Here is a 17,063-nt window from a genome sequence, read left to right as displayed (position 1 = left end):
GGAAACTAGACTCTAGATATGTCTAGACTTTTCAAATCAAAAAATCAAATTTCGTTCGTGCGTGATAAAGAAAAGGCCCAACTCACATGGCCTACTTGACTAAAGCTTGGAAGGCTTTGACGGGAAATACATATATACAGAAATTCCGATGCACTTGAATAAGCTATAAGTTTTGGCATTGCAGTCAGGATTGTAGAGACAGGGTTTTAGCCTTCGTTTAATTTCTTGTAGCATCACCAGTGAGAGTTGGAACGCGGCGGTATCGTCCGATTCGATATTCGGGAGAATAATAATCGATGGCGTAGATTTTTCTTATTATTACTTGACTGGAAATGTGATGACAGTTGAAGCGTGAACCTGTGACGCAGGCACACGCGACGTGGTCAGAAAAAAACCTGTTTGGTGAAAACTAGACTTACACGTCAATGCACAAAATTTGTTGCCTTACCATGTTACCAAACGAGCAAAAGGCCCTATCAAGCGGGAATGCTTGATAAATGTTTGACAAATTAATTTACAAGTGTGAACAAAGGCCAGCAGCTTTGAGTTGGGAAACACGACTTGACGAAAAGAAATAAAGCGTCGAGTTTAAAATAATAGGGCAATAAAAAAGAAAATACAAAAACATTTTCGACATTTAGTTTATGGCTAATAAAGACGTCTGAAGTCCACAGTCTATTAGGAAACGAAATGAGTAAGTAGGCACTGTACAGGCCTCCAAACGGGAGTGCACAAACGAAATGGAAATATTAGGAAAATACCAGTATTTCTCTTATCTTTACAAGTGCGGATAGTTAAAGCGGATTAAAAATCATTGCGCCGCTGCTCTACACAAAGGCGGCAAGCTTTTTGAGATTATGATTAGAATCGTGAGCGCTTCGCTCTACAGGTGAGAAAAAAAAAAACGGATGCCCGTGTCGATCCATATTTCGCCAAGTTTACGTGGGTCCGAAGCGTTGCACAGTTTCGTGGCAGTACACTTGCAATCGTCACGCTTAAAACAAGTGTTTACTCCGAAACAACAAACGAAAATTTTCCCTTCAACGGATCATGGCTAAAGAAAAGAACGGCAAAGAAACCACCAAACTGACGACAGCTCCGCTTAACGTTAAGCCCAAAAATGTCAAATTGGTGCCTCCGGATGGCGGATGGGGTTGGGTCATCATCTTAGGTACGAGCATCAATCTGGTAAGTCGAAAGAACTAAACTAACAATTTTAAAGTTAATTTTTAAAAAATATTTTGAATTATTTTGTGAAAATTTAATGTGAAAACTTCTACTTTGTCGTAATACACCAAATGGTGCCATGCCGTCATGCCGTTAAAGATTAGGAGTAATGTTCCCAGCACTTAGACTTTAAATACTTTTATGGCAGGGTACTGTGACAAAGTACAACTACACTATTTTTCCCAACTCCAAAGATACGCTTAGTCGTAAATTCACTAATCCTCTGGAGTAACCTTTTGTCCCGAAACTTAACTTTTTATTTTTACAAGGTACAAAGCAGTAAATTCTAGCGTCTACAAAACAACTTTTAAGAACGACAATTAAGGGCTCAAATTTTTGCTTAGTCATCGGGAAAAGCCATAGTTACCGTAGATTAACGAAAGAATTAAATACGGTGCGGATCAATAAATTTATCTCCGCCCCGTCTAATATGTTTGACAGATGGTACTCCCGACGGCCGTGACTTGTTTCGGTGTTCTGGTGCCATTTATCATTCGCGAGTACGAATCCGCAAACATTGCAGGCGTCTCATGGATTCCCGGAATAGCTGTTGCCGTCCTCAACTTGACAGGTACAAGGCTGATGAATAGTTAGCAAATTAGATCAATCAGTATGCCTTTAACAGCTTAATTTCTTACTAAATAAAGGTCCGTGGGTCTCTGCCATGTTGAAGATTTACTCCCACCGACGTCTAGCAGCTATTGGCTCCGTCACGATGGTGGTGGCCATCATAGCATCCTCTTTCGCCGGAAGTATGCTCATTTGGTATGCAACTTACGGACTCTTGCTAGGATTTGGCTGCAGCCTCAGCGGTGTCATGGGTCTTCTGCTATTACAAGAATATTTCCTGAAACGCCGGCATTTAGCTAATGGTAGTACTACCACACCATGGCCATTTGATTGAATTAATAGTCATAATTTAATAACCTGAAATTTTCCTCGGGTAAAGGAATCGCCATGGCCGGAGGATCGATTGGACAGATGTTGATTCCACTCATCATGCAAAGCTTGTTTGATGGATTCGGACTTCGTGGCGGATTGTTGATCTATTCCGGCGTCGTGTTGCAAGCACTGGTGGCTGCTCTCCTTCTTCAGCCGTCTAGGTGGCACTGGAAATTAGACGACACTCCAAACGTTGAGGTTGAATTGCTTGAGAAGCGTCCCGAAACACCGCCGGTCCTACGAGAAGTGGAAACTCTTTCGGCTGGTGGTAAAAGTCGACCGACCAGCTGGACTGGTAACGTCATGGTCAAGGCATCAGCCGATATCCGGCGAGTTCAACAGATGGATGGAGACATAGTAATTCAATTTCACCTGCAAATTTTCGTTAAAATAAAAAAAAAATCTTATGAGATGATTTGGACATTTTTCAGAGCAGATTGCGATCGCGATCAGTAATCAGTGGACGGGGTAGCATTCACGACTCTTTGGCCGGTGATTCCAGGCCACCATCTATGCATGTCCTGAATTACCTGGGTAGCGTAGGCTCCTTGATTTCTCTGGAGCAGAAAACGGCCCAAGAGTTGCCAGTCACCATGTCCCTGTCAAAGATGAGGGGACAACTCAAAACCAGGACTCAGGTTGACGAACGACCCAAATGGCTCCGCTTTATGCCACGATGCCCAAAGGCTTCCAGCATCCTCGATCTGAACTTGATTAAGGATCCTTTCTTCATCGTCATGTCCGTCGCTATGGCGTTGGGCCGTCTGTCCTACCAACAGTTCAACGTTTTCGTTCCATCATTCGCTCAAAGTGTTGGGGTTCCACCGACAGCCGCCGCATCTCTCGTCACCATCTTGGCTGCCTCAGATACCGTCGCCCGCCTTGCCGTTCCGATCCTGGCCGATAAGTTTTCCAAATACATTACGACCCTCACCGTCTTTTTCATCGAATTCGCCATCTGTGCCGTTGGCAGTTTTGGTAAATCAAAAATTTAAATGTCTCAACCCCGCTCGTAATTTCTAATCGGACTCATCTTTTTACTCGTCAAGCCATCGCATTATCATCCGATTTCGTCGGTATGGTAATTAGTTGCGTCATCTACGGAATCGGTATTGGTGGCATCACTGGCCTGCAAGTCGTCGTCATCGTACAAACTCTCGGAATGGACAAACTAGCCTCCGCTTTCGGCCTCAATCTTTTCATTGGTGGACTAGTGGTTTTCCCAGGAATCATCATCATCGGTAAGTCCGCTTAGAAAAACGTCCAAACGGCGATAAAAATAATAAAAACGGCAAACTTCGTTTGGTTTTTTGACAGGCTACATCCAAGTGTTAACCGCAAGTTTCTCCATATGTTTCCACATTGTCGGCGGCATCTGTATCCTTTGTTGCTGCTTGTGGGCGCCGCTGCCAATGATGTTACGTCGAAGAAACGCCAACCTACCGAAATAATACAGAATCAAAATGAATTTGTTGATAACCGTTTTTTAAATCTCGTCAGGAATAATTCCCGCCGTATTTTCATGTCAGATTCCCGCCTCATAGTTTCTAATACAAAATGTGTGTCGTAAATGAATTGACGAATTCCTCTGATTGCGTCAACGAGAAAAAAATATTTACAGAACGAACTGGCGAAGAAAGGGCAAAACTACGACGCTGTGGTTCCAGTTGAAATGTCGGAGAGGGAACACGAGTTTCTGGTCACGCGTGAGCAAGTGCAAAGTCACGGGGGACGTTCGTCGCTGATAACCATTGGACAGAATAAACACAGCGTAGCTGCAGTGTGTGTGTGTGTGTGTGTGTGTGTGTGGTGGCGCAGATTCGGTGAAGAATTGCACACGGCGGATGCCTCTCGACAACAAAGACGACGACGTCATTTGCCCCACTAAAAGAAAAAAATAAAAAGATGAAAAATAAAAAAAGGACTTTTTCAGGCGTATCTGAGTTTGGAACATTGCCAAAGAAACATAAACACACGTTCGCCCTTCTGTTTTCGCAGTATAAAAATCGGCGGAAACTCTGGTCACGTCGCAATTGAAAACCCGCATCCATAGCAACTGGAACTGTTCTCTCTCAACTGACAACGAGCGACTGGCGTCAAATTTCTACAAAAGGGAATTATTTTTAAAGTCTTCTTTGATCCGTGACATCTTTTCGGAAAAATCACCGCACATCGTCAAGATTTGAGGACATTTCAACTTTAATCCCGTTTTTAGAAAAAGTAAGTTCACTGGCCGGTTCAATGACTTGGCAACATGTGGGTTATTATTGTTGTTCTTCTCCACCCCCACCCCTCCTTTTCTACTGTTGCAGTCATGCGCTGTGCAATCAGCTAAAAATAGTCTTAAAGTGGACATAGTGCCAAGTTGTACACGGTGGCGTTTCGTCTCGCGTGTCTGTTTCTCGCTTCATTTTTTTAAGTCGACATTTGTGTTGGAAAACTGATCAGCTAACTTTTAATCATTTGCACAATCATGTACCAAATCAAGATGCCTACCGAGTGCACTGCCAATCCACTCCAGCGGGAATTGGCCGACAGCATTATCCGATTCTCTCCGTTGGTGAGTAACAACAAAACGTTCAGGCGAAACGAGATGATTTGATTGATGAGCTGTTTCCGCCCATATTATTCAGGATGATCTGAGAATACTCGTCGCCTGTGGTGCCAGCCCTAATGATCAAGTCACACAAGGTAAATGACCCTGTAAAACGTCAAAATAGAAGCTTTTTTTTAAAAAACAATCAATTCAAAAATGTTGTTTCTTTTAGGTTTGCGTCCGCTTCATTATGCGGTTTGGCAACGTTACCTCGAAGCTGTCCAATTCTTACTCGTCCGCGGGAGCGACGTCAATGCTCGGGATGACTGTGGATACACTGCTCTACACCTGAGTGCCGAACATGGCTACACTGAAATCATGAGCCTTCTCCTGGAATACCAAGTGAGAATTAATAGAAACATAAGAAAATTAAGATTGAATTTACAGTCTACTTATTGTTGTTGTCTCAAAGGCCAAAGTGAATTTCTCTGATAAAATCGACGAAGACAAGGTAGACGCAAACAAACCCAACCTGTGCGATGAACCTCTGCACTTGGCGATCAAAAATGGCCATTACGAAGCAGCGCGTATGCTGCTCGAAAACGGAGCTAACGTCAATGCTCGTTACTTTTTCGGCTGTGAAATTAGTCTCATCTCAGCGCTAAACCCAGAAGCCATGGAACTTTTACTGATGTACGGTGCCTATCCCGATTCAAGGGATCGTTCCGGATTGACTCCATTGATGAAAGCCTGCAGAAATCCTCAGGTTAGTCGAGAGAAAAATTACTTCAAATTACACACGAATATTATTCACAGTTGCATATCTAACCGACAGGCTACAGAAACTGTTTTGAAACTCATTTCCTACGGAGCCGATGTCAATGCCCAAGCGGATGAGCGAAACGATCACAGATCGGTGCTTCACTATGCCGTCCTTTCGGGAAATCGTTCAATGGTCAGTCTTTTATTGAAACAAGGAGCCCGAGTCAGACCTTTACCTGGTGATCCGGCGCTCTCTAAGCCTTCGATATTGGATTTGGCTGTGCTGAAAGGGGACGTCGAACTCGTCAAGATGCTCATTGAAGCTGGTATGAAAATGTTTGAGAGATGCCTATAGAGGATTAAATTAATAAATCATGTTAATTTAGGAGCTGATGTCAACAACACTTCGTCCATTCTGGGCTCAGCCTTACATGTGGCCTGCGCCGACAACATAGCCAACCGGGCAGATATCATTCGCGTTTTGCTTGAAAATGGCGCTGATCCCAACATTGCAGCCAGGAGCGACGAGGGTTTGCTTCATCCTTCCGTATTGGCCGAGTACATCACTTCCAATGGCAACAAAGATAAACTTAGCCACGACGTTGTAGACTTGCTTCTACGCCATGGGGCTCAGGTATCCATTTCTTTTCCTAAATTAAGAGAAAAAAGAAAATTAATAATTATTGTGTGCTTCAGGTGGTCCTCAAGACACAACACCGTCATCCTCTGGGACTGTATTCTGTCTTACCGATTATGGCCAAGCATCCACGGGTCTTTTTGAATATGATGGATGCAGCCGAAAGTTTCGATAACGTCATGCTCAAGCGCCTCAACAACTTCCCGCCTGAATTCAAAGAAATTATTCTCGAACTCGCCACCAAACCTCTTTCCCTCCAGCAGCAGTGCCGATTCTTCCTGCGCCAGCACTTGCAACCCAAGATTCACCTTAAAGTACCTTTGCTCGAAATCCCCACAATCCTGCAATCCTATCTGCTTTTTGAAATCAGTTAGTTTAATATCGAACGCGCTATTACTATATATGCACCGCACTGCTGTCCTTTCTCTTCAATTGTACAAATGTTACGCTCGTCTTGGGCAATCGTACTTTTTAAAAAACAAGAAACGACTGGAATTTGGTTGCAAATTCCAGTCTTGAGATTAAAATATCGTTATTACTGAAGGAATACGAGCGGATAAATACAAAAGTAAATTAAAAAGAAAAATGTTTTGAGGATTCGAAATCTTTTTGATTCGTCATTCTTCATTTAGCTGCTACTACAGTCATAAATAATAATGAAAAAAAAAACTGAAATTCTCAACAGGAATTTCTGAAATCAATGAATAAACTGAAACATAATTTTTCTGCTCTCCTATGCCTGTAAAACCCAATAATGAAGTAAGATTGATTATAATGCATGAATAAAAGAAAAGTTTAATCATCATCAGAGAGCTCAGAGTATTACACTTTAATTAAAAATTTCTACTGAAAAATGTTGGAATAAATCAAATGAATCGATTTAAGTTAAAAAAAATTTTGAATTAATAATAAAATTTGGGTAAAACCACTTTAAATCAGGCGCAATGAGATGTGCGAACGCGGCGACTCGCTGCACGAAAGCATAAAGAGGGGATGCTGTTCGAGGGTAAGAATCAAAAAGTTATGCATAAAGGCCATCCCAACGGCAATAGCTTACGTAGCAGTGTCAATTGCAAACACCCAAGACATTTTGGCAGTCACTACATTGGCTTTTTCCTTTTTGCATTGAACTGCTGGAGGATCATGGATTTATTCAATCGATCGACCATAGCCCGAACTCAGCTTTTAGCTGTTAACCCAAAGAAGATGGAACCTGACGTTAATTGCGCAACAAAACCTGTAATTAACGATGGTTCGACTACCAGCGAAGATGATTTGAACTTGAACCTTCCAAGTCTTCTTCGTTTGATAGCTGATTTGATGGATGAGAAACACCTGATTTTATTGGAAAAAGAACGCTTGGCGAATGAGGTAAGTCTGCTTCAATCCCAACTGACAGACTCCAACGCCAAGCTGCAGAACGTACACGACGAGTTAGCAATCACCAAAAGCGAACTCGAAAAAAAGAAAAGTGTCATTACTGGCATCCTTGCTAACATCACAGCAGAGATTCTCCGCTCGACAAACAAAGATTCGCGGCTAGTAAAGCAAAAAATTGAAGAGCCTTCAGCTCCCAACCGGAAGAACTTACAAGACTATCAAGGGGATCCCGTCCAATTTACACCTAATCGGACGTTATTTGAACCTAAAAAATGTCATTGTCATCTACAGAATAATTCGAACACAACAGAGATTCACATCGAAAGGACAACAAGTGGCTTATTGGGACTGAGTATCGCCGGCGGAAAAGGGTCCACTCCTTATCATGGTGACGACGAAGGTTTCATATCTAGAGTGACCGAAGGTGGGCCGGCCGAAATGGCAGGATTGCGAGTGGGTGACAAACTGGTGGCCGTCAATGAGATGTCATGCATTGGTATTGACGTTCAACTCTATGAAGTGGTGGGCATTCTAAAAGCTGCCGGCCCTAGTCTGGTGGTGCACTTCATCAGAGAGGTGACTCGACTTGTTCCGCCGGCAGGCGAAGAGGAGGAGCAGCAGATGCGACAACAAGAACAGCCAAAATCAGAAAAGCCCGCCTCGCCGTTGATATCAGAGCCCTCTGCAGTACTACCACCTAAACCGGCTCCCAGAATGTCTATCGGCTCGAGTTCCAGTCTACAGGGTGTTAGAGAGGTAGAAAAACCGACCAGCAACGGTGTGCCAATCCCTGCTCCCCGACTTAGTTTCACCCAGTCTCAAGCAGCAGCAGCGGTAGCCAATCAAGTCCATTCCGAGACGGCTATTGTGGATCAGCGCCCTCCTTATGCGGTACTAAAGGCCAAGGATGATGTGCTTAATCAAAATGGATGGACATATCCGTGGTCACTTCTAGAAGAAGTAAAATCCAACCAAAGGTCTCTAATTAATCCATGTCATTTGATGGAAAAGAGAGACCATCAGCAAGCCCAACAAGAGAAACCAGAAGACTCAAATGCTTTGCGTACAATTAACAAAGAATCTGATTTTTTCGAGAAGGAAGACAATCAGCCCAAAGAAATAGCAGAAAACCCACTTCCGATGCCCCAAAATCGAGGAAAATCTGATTTATTGGAAAAGAGAGACGACGATGCCCGAGAGAAACCTGAAGAGTCATATGTTTCGCCCCCGATTGGGGAAAAATCTGATTTTTTTGAGAAGGAATCTGACCCTCATGCATTTCCACCGAATCCCGACAAATCTGATCTGCTGGTGAAGAAAGACAATCAGTCCCAACATTTACCAGAAGATTCAGAGGTACTGCCCCAAAATCAACATCTGCCAGAAAAACCACAGCCACTGCTTTCAAATCCAGAAAACCCCGATTTGGTGTTTCAAAAAGACCATCAACCCCGAGATAAAAAAGGTGAAGAGAGGCTAACCGAAATACTAAAACCGGAATCGCAACAAAAACAGACGGTTTTGGGAAACACGAAGGTGGAACAGGAAGATGTACGTGAGACACATAAGACGCCTATTAAACAACATATTACGAAATCATTAATATCCATAAAAGAATTATTTCAACAGCGGAAGCAGGTAGAACCGGAAAATAATCCAAAAGTAGACAAATGCGTAATAAATGGGAAAACGTTTCCCTTAATTAATGAACGGGGATATGATTATAAATATGCAGCCGTCCATTGCAATGTTTGGAAGAGTATAGGAAAACCTAAAATCAATAAAACAACTGCTAATCTAACGAGTCAATATAAAGAAACATTCCCCTTACTAGGGGAAATAAAAGTGGAAATTGTAATCAACAACAAGAAGAGCATTATTCCAATCATGGTTATCGATAACCCTTTGAGCAAGGATAAGAACAAAGCAGTCTATATTGTTGGTTTTAACAACAAATAGGTTGTCGGAGTAGATTCTCATCTACGTTTTCAAGATATTTTCGCAACTTTGTCGAAATATCGTCGCTGGACAGGATGGAACGTTTGTTAATTTTTGTCGAAGTAAAGTTTTGCTAAGTTTCCAGAAAAAAAAATATCCAAGAAAAATATGACCGGATGACGATGGCGAGGAAGAAGATGACCGTAAGAAGAAGATTGGAGATAAGAGAAGAAAAAAGAGAAAAGGGTACCTGAAGTATGCGGATATAATGAATCACGGATAGATGCGGATATGAAATATACACAAATAACGAAAACAAAAAAATATGAGATTTTTTTGTTTTTTGAGGAACTCTCTTAAACTGATTGAAGTGTTTCTATGTTAAAAGATTACAGAGGAAAACGCTTTAGATTGGAATGAGCAAGCTGTCCAGAAAAACTTGAATTTAAAAGTGGAGTTCAACTTATTTGACGATCACAGTATCTATAATGAACAACAATGTTTGAAAATGGTAAAAGTGAACAATTTCTTAATTTATTATTATTCCTACATGTCATGTTTTGCAAGTTTGAAAGATAAAACAAATAAACTTAGCTTAAATATACCCCTTAACTGATCTAAACATGTTGCATTCAGGTTGTTTTCTAAGAGAAGTATAGAAAAATATTGCAGAACTTGTTTAAGAGATAATGGAGTAACAGACCGTAACAGACATTACATTAGAAGCCATGCCAAAAGTTTTACCTTTTTATACAAGTTCAGTCCCCGTCTTTTCATGATGTTGCAGGGTATTGTTGGGAACAACTTTGACATCAGCACTGTGATCTAGTAAAAGAAAAACAATTAGAGAACTCATGGATGATTGCAATGGTGATTTATTAACTAAAAAAGAATGAATGAATGATTATCGTACAAGTTTTCACTTCTCGATTCTTACACACGCACTGACACATATTAAATATTAGGCTTGATCTATGATACAAGAAACAAATTAGGAATGATAAACTATAATCCGGGCAAGGGATTTGATTTAATTTAATTGCTGATCCATGCTCTTGCTCCTAGTTCTAGTTTACGAGAATCGAAAGCAGTCAACCTGTCGAAAGACGTGTTGAGACTTCAGACAGACGAAAAAGACAAAAACTGCAGAGATGCCACAGCCCACAGGATTTTCAATCCTGCGGTTTCTCACTTTCCCCAATCATCCGCTTTTTCTTTAAAAAAGGAAAAAACAAAGACACGTCCACGTTAACCACAATCAAGATGGAAATAAACGTTTTCGTAGACATATAAACAGAACTCAATATAAGAATTTACATTTTAAATTGGTTATGCCGGATTTTAAATATGAAGAGAAATATTAGAGCCATTTACTATAAATGCCTAGTTACTCAATAAATGGCTTTGGAAATATGAATACATTTGCTCTACTCAGTCGGTTTAGTTAATTTGATCTAATTACTTGAAGCATCAAATTGGAAATTAACATTAACATGTCGTTGTATACTAGCCCTATATAATTACTGAACACAGGAAACACAAGAAAAAAGACAATTAAAATAATTTATTAAACGGAATTAAAATTCCTGTATCTTGTAATAAAAAAATTAACGAGAACTACTCTTACGATAAGGAAACATAGAATCCAACCTCTAACTATTACTCGTAAAAGATGGTGGAAAACGTGATAGAAATCATCGGTCAGGTCAATCAAGTCACATTTTTTATTTAAAAATCACGCATATTAGAGACCAGCAGAAATAACTGTTCTTTAACACACAACTAATCGAAAATAATACACATTACATTATTTTGGGGGAAATCTCCTCCTGAGAATTGGATTAACCTTCAACCTCTTATTTGTGTCACGCATATAACCCTGAGACTACCCATTTAATATGTATTGGATTATAAATTTAATGTGAAAACTGAACAGTCATCCTTATCCTACTAAGCGATAAAACGAATCAATCCACCCTTTTCACCTTATCCAATAGGCCACCTTTCATGTCAATTTGACAGCAATATAAGTCGACTATACTTATTTTTTCCAACCAGTCAGTAGGTGAGACTCGAGCCGAACATTACTCCCTTGTGCTTCTCTTAGTCTGTCCACGAGATCTGTCGAACCCTTCATTAAGTTGTTTTACTCGATTAACACGCTGCTTTAAATTTTGCAAAGATGCCTAAAGTGCAGAAAATAAAATCTCTTTTCAAATTGTGCAAAAAGTTAATAAAGAAAAGTCTAGAAACTAAAATTTGTTTGGCTGAAACATCAGCAAATGAGCGTAGCAGTGAAGCGTCTATTGTCATCGCTTCAAAAAAGAGCTGCAATCAATTTCATCAATTACGTAAGTTACATAATACGCATATGGTCTTTCGACGTAGCATTATTGACACATTTTTCGTTAATCGCACCTTTTCTTATTTAGCCACAACACTCTTAGAAGAAATCATATCGCCTATAAATGATAAGCATAGAAACCCAATGGAGACGAGAGTCCTTGAACAACTTATCACTCCACATCTTCAAAATTTGCGATTTGCTAGTTTCTCGGACGCCTACTTAAGTTTCTTTCCCAATTTTACAAAACTACGAGTATTGAACCTTCGGCGTACTGCAGCGGGAGACAGCTGTTTAAAAAGCATCGGAATTTATTGTAACGAATTAAGGTAGTATCTACCAAAACAGTATTTACTATTATTTGTAAAGTGTGGTTGTTATTTTTTTTTTTTTTACAGATCATTAAATGTTGAGTTTTGCTCTCATGTGACAGACACTGGAATTAACTGGTTGTGTCTTGGTGTTGATTCGGAAATAATATTCAGGATTATTACTCCGGGACATAAACAACCAGGTCTATGCAAGACCCTCAGACAACTGAATACTCTTCATACGAACATTACAAGGGAAGGAATTCAATTAGTTCTTAGATATATGCCAACCCTGACTATCCTTGATAGTCATCACACCTTTGATGCCTTGGTAGAATTGGCTAAGATGGCGATAGAGATAAAGCGTCCAGGCATTTTCAGCGGTTTCTTTTCTCCTTCAATCTTGCACACGCCCTATAAGCCCTATAAATGTGGTAGTCTGCAACAGGCACTATCCTCGTGTCATTCAATCAGTCGTATCGTGATTTATGCAACAAAGGGGTTAACGAACAGGGATTTGTTAAGTTTAAAGCAAATTAAGATGCTTCGCGCACTCGAAATCTGGAGCTGTCCATGCGCAGGCCTATTACATAACACAAAAATCACTTTTAGTGGTGGAGTGGCTCCACTTCTTAAAGTAACTGGAAGATCATTGATGGTTTTAAACATTATGTGTTTAAATTTAGTACAAGTATCCACTATAGCCGAGTTTTGTCCTAATTTAAAATCCCTGACTATCAGTAATCATTGTGGCCGTGTAACGGACTTGCCTGCAAGCGAAAGAGAATATTTTCAAATCGAACGTAATAGAAAGAAGCAATCTATTTTCAAGGAACTTAAGTATTTCTTTAGCAGTTACGATGTTCCATCTAACGTTCTTCTTTTTCTTTTATCTTCTCCTGCACTTGAAGACGCCTGCATTTATGACTGTGACACCCTCACTAATGATGTGTTACAGAAAGCCGCAAAATTAAACAATTTTCTGAATCTTAGAAGTCTTGAATTAACACGCTGTAATGCCGTGTCAAAAGATGGTATAGATGTGTTAATGACTGACAGTAACTCTCTTAAATTGCTTGACTTGTTTTCTTGTGAAAATGTGACGGAGGAAAATGTTTTAGACTGGAACAAGCAAGGTTTCCAAAAAAACTGGAATTTAACAGTGCAGTTTAATTTGTGTGAGGATACTTGTATATATGATGTTCAATAATGCATGGATACCTTGCTTTAACCTGTTTTTCTAAAGTCTGGTGTCTTTTCTGTACACAACCTAATAATTAAATCACACTTTCAAGCTTACAAGGAGTTCAAATATAACTCATCTAACCATGATAATGCTTAAACTTACATTTAACCAATTTAAACTGTCTATACTGAGTGTGAATTATGTTGGAACCCTGAAGAGACCATGCACACAGATTTCAATAAAAAAGTTTACTATTCAATGTAGGTTAAAGTTCAATTACCTTTTTTAGCTTTGTTGGAGGGTAACTGGAAGTGGGGACTGGGGACCTTGACACCACTTTTGTCGTTATCTAGAATAGAGAAAACAAAGAACATTAAGAGAGCTCATTGTTCTGTAAATACACTTTATTTAAAAAAAGGCTTTGTTTAAATAATAAGGAAATACAAAAATCAGAAAGTGAACACGTTTTTCCTGCATAAACAATCCTACAGACAAGATTTGATGTTTGTAGACTTCAGCTATAACAGAATCGACACATTGAATGGGTGACTGAAATAGTTTCACGAACAAAGTATATCCAATAAAATTAGTAGGTTCTTTTAAACTGGATCCACGTGCCGGTATAATAGATATCATTTCTCAGCTATCCAGCAACTTGACCTTCAATTCTTGAAGGTAAACACGTTGCATCGAAATTCGAAATATGATAACCTCATTATTTCCTGTTAGTCTACTTTGCATTATTATTAAGACAAAACGGACACACACTTTAAAGTTATTTTTACTTTCGCTTCTTCGGCTCCTTGGTTTTCAGACTTCAGACAAAAGAGATTCACGCAAAAGTTTGAGATGAGATGTGCAGACTGTAGAATGTATCTGGCCATGGTAGAATGGCCATGTAGAATAATGGCCTTCATGTTGCAGATAGCAGACAGGAAGGGAACAAAGTTAGTTTTGCAGATGCAGACTGCAGAATGAAATTTTGGCTCCTCCTACCAGCTATCAAATTTGTTTATTACTTATAAATTATTAAATGTGATATTCCGATTGTAAGTTTATGAAGAGTTTATAATAAAAATACAACTTTAAATCTTAGACCAGCTCGTACGGTTAAGCTGATATAATATCCCCAAGATCGATATCGACGATCTATCGACGATATATCCACGATATCGATATATGATTGCATGTATGCTCAAGGCGCTCGTGGCGTGGCCTCGTACTCGTTAAAAATAGCTCTTGCTCCCGACTTTTCTGCATGCTTTCAGTTGATCCGGTTGATCCGGTTGAACTTGAGAAGTTTGTAAACTAATCTCTAATTCTGATTATACCGTCTCATGATCCTGTCGTATCTGGAAATTATCGTTCACAAGAACAAGTTGTGTTTTCTCTGGTTTCACAATCAAAATGCTGACTAACCTAATCGCTAATTTCTGTAACACCTTTTTGGGACGTTACTTTGAAAATTTAGACACTAATCAGCTCTCCTTTTCTCTCCTGCAAGGTGTGTTTCTTTTAAATAATCTAAAGGGAATTACTGTACATCTATTTTCTGATTATTATAGGGAAGGCAGAACTGAGGAATCTTTCTCTTAAAAAAAATGCTCTAGCCAATCTTGGTCTTCCAATTGTGATTCATTCTGGATTTTTTGGGAAAGTTTCCATTGACATACCTCTAACACGAATGACCAGTCAACCATGGGTGATATTGTTGGAACAATTGTACTTGGTTGCTGGACCAAAAAACATGAATGAAGTACCAAACCAAGTTGTTCACTATAAATTTTCGTAAACTAATTTTGTGTTTCCAACTTAAGTCTCAAACTAAGGAATCACCAGAGGTCGATGAAGACAAAGAATCAGTCAAACACAAGAAAGCTGCCCTGGACTTGATGGAAGCCGAATGGAGATCAGAAATTGGTTTTCAAGGGTTAACTTCCTTTGTCTACGGTTCCACATGTTCTTCTTGGGTCAGGCCTGGAACAAGTCTATTGATCAATGTGGTGCAAAACATTGAGGTAATCTTCACATTTTTCTCATTTTCATCTTCAAGTTGATGAAACCATTTTTTTGCTTTCAGCTGAAAGTCAAAGATGTTCATATTCGGTTCGAGGATGCTGACATGTCGTCCACTGAAAAAAAATTTGCATTTGGATTTAACTTTGAATCATTTACTGCCCAAACGTGTGACGATCAATGGAAGCCATCTAATTGTATGGCCTCTGCTCACGAGATGTTTAAATTTGTGGAGCTTGGCGCCTTTTTCGTCTACTGGGACACAGACACTGAAATCTACAGGGACTTGCCTTTGATTGATCTACGCAAGAAGATGAAATATTCCGGCACTGAGCATCATGAATTTGTATTGATGCCCTCCAATTTGCGCGTCCATTTGAAGCGAAATTGCAGTGCCACGTCTCTGCAATCCCTTAACCAGCCTCGCATTGTCTGCGACTTGCTAATTGATCGTCTCGAAGTTGAAGTTCGTCATACCCAGTATGTCCAATGCTGCAAGGTGCTCGAGAATTTGTCTCAGTTTGGTCGACACAAGTTTAAGCCACGACGTCAATGGAAATTCGCTGGAGATTGCATCATTGCAGAAATCAAGAAGAAGAGGAGAGTTGAAAACTGGCCGTTTGTCATCCAACGTTCTCGAGAAATCATCATGTACGTTCGATATTACAAAGAGCACTTGACAAATCCGACTAGGTCCGCAGTGATTAAGCCGGAACTCGACAGAATGGAATCCGACTTTGAACTAGAAGAGCTCCTGGTCTTGCGGTCAATCTCCATGCAGCAGATTTTCAAAGAGAAAAATTTTTTTCGGCGCTGGTACAACGATTTCTTGTCATGGTGGTCTACAGAGGATCACTGGAACCAATTTAACAAGGCCCATTCTGTCCGTGAAAAAAAAACAGAACACGAGATTCTCGAAATGTTGATCAAAGCTAGAAAGGAAAGCATGATTCGGAAGGAGGACATGCTCTCTATTCACTTAATTTTCACGTTGAAAAATGGATGCTTCCGCTTGTCTTCTAGTCCCAAAACTGAAACCACCTCTGCGTCGTCCAACACTCTACTGGAACTCGAGTTGCTTGATACTGTCGTCGAAGTTTGGAAATCAAATTCATTGCGAGATTGGCTTAAATTGCAAATGAGCGTTGGAAATGTTTTGCTTCGTGATCGCTCAACCATCTATTTTCAAAGAAGTATTCATGGTAGCGTCCCACACAACGATGCGCCGTTGTTTGATTTTGTAAGTAAAACAAACTTTTGTGTCCTTTAGTTATGGAAGTCAACCAGTATTATTTGAATTTAATAGGTCTACGAAATCCAACCACCTGAAAGCGAATGGAACCACCGTCTGCGTGTCAACGCTTTGGCTACTGAATTTGTTTACAAACACTCTATTTTCTTGAAAATCAAAGACAGTTTCCCTCTTCCCCGAAAAGAGCGCTCTTTGTTTGGCCAAAGGTTACGTAAGGAAGGTCGTTCGCGGTTTAAAATGGTCAAACGACAGGCTAAGAAAGTTTTGCAACAGACTGCAGCGATATTCACCAGTCAGGAGTCATGGGAATTGCTTGTAAATGTTATGGCACCTCGTATCCAGATTGTTGAATCTCCATTCAGCCCGGTTCCACTAACTGTCGATTTCGGTCATTTTCATGTGACTCCCACCAATGTTGGTAGTGTTGTCGCTGAATTGGATTCTTATTTAACGTTAAACGAAAACGCAGAATTCGCATCGTAAACTTTCTGTTTGGGGTTTTGTGCGTTATTTAAGTTAAAGTTAAAGTGTT

At 40.1% G+C, this 17,063-nt stretch overlaps 4 protein-coding genes across 8 annotated transcripts; 3 read left to right on the top strand and 1 right to left on the bottom strand.

Moving 5' to 3' along the window:
- The first annotated feature begins 666 nt into the window (after positions 1-666).
- On the top strand, positions 667-4,380 carry LOC124336982 (monocarboxylate transporter 9-like). The gene is made up of 7 exons (XM_046790969.1): positions 667-1,188; positions 1,669-1,798; positions 1,875-2,099; positions 2,177-2,526; positions 2,601-3,147; positions 3,219-3,410; positions 3,487-4,380. The coding sequence occupies exons 1-7, from the start codon at positions 1,051-1,053 to the stop codon at positions 3,618-3,620; spliced, it is 1,716 nt and encodes a 571-aa protein (XP_046646925.1). The 5' UTR covers positions 667-1,050; the 3' UTR covers positions 3,621-4,380.
- On the top strand, positions 2,559-6,690 carry LOC124337032 (putative ankyrin repeat protein RF_0381). Of its 3 annotated transcripts, none has more exons than XM_046791045.1 (8): positions 2,559-2,568; positions 4,658-4,729; positions 4,803-4,860; positions 4,938-5,107; positions 5,178-5,471; positions 5,541-5,793; positions 5,854-6,101; positions 6,164-6,690. In XM_046791045.1, exons 2-8 carry the CDS (start codon positions 4,658-4,660, stop codon positions 6,476-6,478), a joined length of 1,410 nt encoding a protein of 469 aa, XP_046647001.1. In that variant the 5' UTR covers positions 2,559-2,568; the 3' UTR covers positions 6,479-6,690. The 3 variants fall into 3 exon arrangements, with proteins under 3 accessions (XP_046647001.1, XP_046646999.1, XP_046647000.1); XM_046791043.1 differs by lacking the exon at positions 2,559-2,568 and adding an exon at positions 4,211-4,389; XM_046791044.1 differs by lacking the exon at positions 2,559-2,568 and adding an exon at positions 4,211-4,389 and having other exon boundaries at positions 4,650-4,729.
- A 2,409-nt stretch (positions 6,691-9,099) lies between these two features.
- LOC124337289 lies at positions 9,100-14,162 on the bottom strand. 3 transcript variants are annotated; one of them, XR_006917222.1, is made up of 5 exons: positions 14,049-14,162; positions 13,544-13,612; positions 10,336-10,636; positions 10,167-10,247; positions 9,100-9,255 (listed from the first exon to the last, which is right to left on the bottom strand). XR_006917222.1 is itself a non-coding variant. In XM_046791394.1 (4 exons), exons 1-4 carry the CDS (start codon positions 14,145-14,147, stop codon positions 9,187-9,189), a joined length of 318 nt encoding a protein of 105 aa, XP_046647350.1. In that variant the 5' UTR covers positions 14,148-14,162; the 3' UTR covers positions 9,100-9,186. The 3 variants fall into 3 exon arrangements, 2 of the variants coding, with proteins under 2 accessions (XP_046647350.1, XP_046647351.1); XM_046791394.1 differs by lacking the exon at positions 10,336-10,636; XM_046791395.1 differs by lacking the exons at positions 9,100-9,255; positions 10,167-10,247; positions 10,336-10,636 and adding an exon at positions 11,500-11,608.
- Positions 14,163-14,480: 318 nt separating this feature from the next.
- LOC124336937 (vacuolar protein sorting-associated protein 13D-like) lies at positions 14,481-17,023 on the top strand. The gene is made up of 5 exons (XM_046790873.1): positions 14,481-14,767; positions 14,829-15,019; positions 15,081-15,281; positions 15,344-16,519; positions 16,586-17,023. Exons 1-5 carry the CDS (start codon positions 14,671-14,673, stop codon positions 17,012-17,014), a joined length of 2,094 nt encoding a protein of 697 aa, XP_046646829.1. The 5' UTR covers positions 14,481-14,670; the 3' UTR covers positions 17,015-17,023.
- The last annotated feature ends 40 nt before the right edge of the window (positions 17,024-17,063 follow it).

The sequence above is a fragment of the Daphnia pulicaria genome, chromosome 4, assembly GCF_021234035.1.
Source record: "Daphnia pulicaria isolate SC F1-1A chromosome 4, SC_F0-13Bv2, whole genome shotgun sequence".
Lineage (NCBI taxonomy): Eukaryota > Metazoa > Arthropoda > Branchiopoda > Diplostraca > Daphniidae > Daphnia > Daphnia pulicaria.
Note: the sequence above shows the minus strand (reverse complement) of the source record. Positions and strands in the feature narration are given on the sequence as shown.

What these genes read in the sequence shown, in the direction of transcription:
- LOC124336982 (XM_046790969.1), top strand. Translation starts at nt 1,051, where the DNA reads ATGGCTAAAGAAAAGAACGGCAAAGAAACCACCAAACTGACGACAGCT. An exon ending in AACAGATGGATGGAGACATA is followed by an intron (nt 2,527 to 2,600) that starts GTAATTCAATTT and finishes GACATTTTTCAG; the next exon opens with AGCAGATTGCGATCGCGATC. An exon ending in CCCAGGAATCATCATCATCG is followed by an intron (nt 3,411 to 3,486) that starts GTAAGTCCGCTT and finishes GTTTTTTGACAG; the next exon opens with GCTACATCCAAGTGTTAACC.
- LOC124337032 (XM_046791045.1), top strand. Translation starts at nt 4,658, where the DNA reads ATGCCTACCGAGTGCACTGCCAATCCACTCCAGCGGGAATTGGCCGAC. An exon ending in TTATCCGATTCTCTCCGTTG is followed by an intron (nt 4,730 to 4,802) that starts GTGAGTAACAAC and finishes CATATTATTCAG; the next exon opens with GATGATCTGAGAATACTCGT. An exon ending in GCCTTCTCCTGGAATACCAA is followed by an intron (nt 5,108 to 5,177) that starts GTGAGAATTAAT and finishes GTTGTCTCAAAG; the next exon opens with GCCAAAGTGAATTTCTCTGA.
- LOC124337289 (XM_046791394.1), bottom strand. Translation starts at nt 14,147, where the DNA reads ATGGCCAGATACATTCTACAGTCTGCACATCTCATCTCAAACTTTTGC. An exon ending in AAGGAGCCGAAGAAGCGAAA is followed by an intron (nt 13,613 to 14,048) that starts GTAAAAATAACT and finishes TCTCTATTCTAG; the next exon opens with ATAACGACAAAAGTGGTGTC. An exon ending in CTCCAACAAAGCTAAAAAAG is followed by an intron (nt 10,248 to 13,543) that starts GTAATTGAACTT and finishes TTCTTTTACTAG; the next exon opens with ATCACAGTGCTGATGTCAAA.
- LOC124336937 (XM_046790873.1), top strand. Translation starts at nt 14,671, where the DNA reads ATGCTGACTAACCTAATCGCTAATTTCTGTAACACCTTTTTGGGACGT. An exon ending in CTCCTTTTCTCTCCTGCAAG is followed by an intron (nt 14,768 to 14,828) that starts GTGTGTTTCTTT and finishes TGATTATTATAG; the next exon opens with GGAAGGCAGAACTGAGGAAT. An exon ending in ATGCGCCGTTGTTTGATTTT is followed by an intron (nt 16,520 to 16,585) that starts GTAAGTAAAACA and finishes TGAATTTAATAG; the next exon opens with GTCTACGAAATCCAACCACC.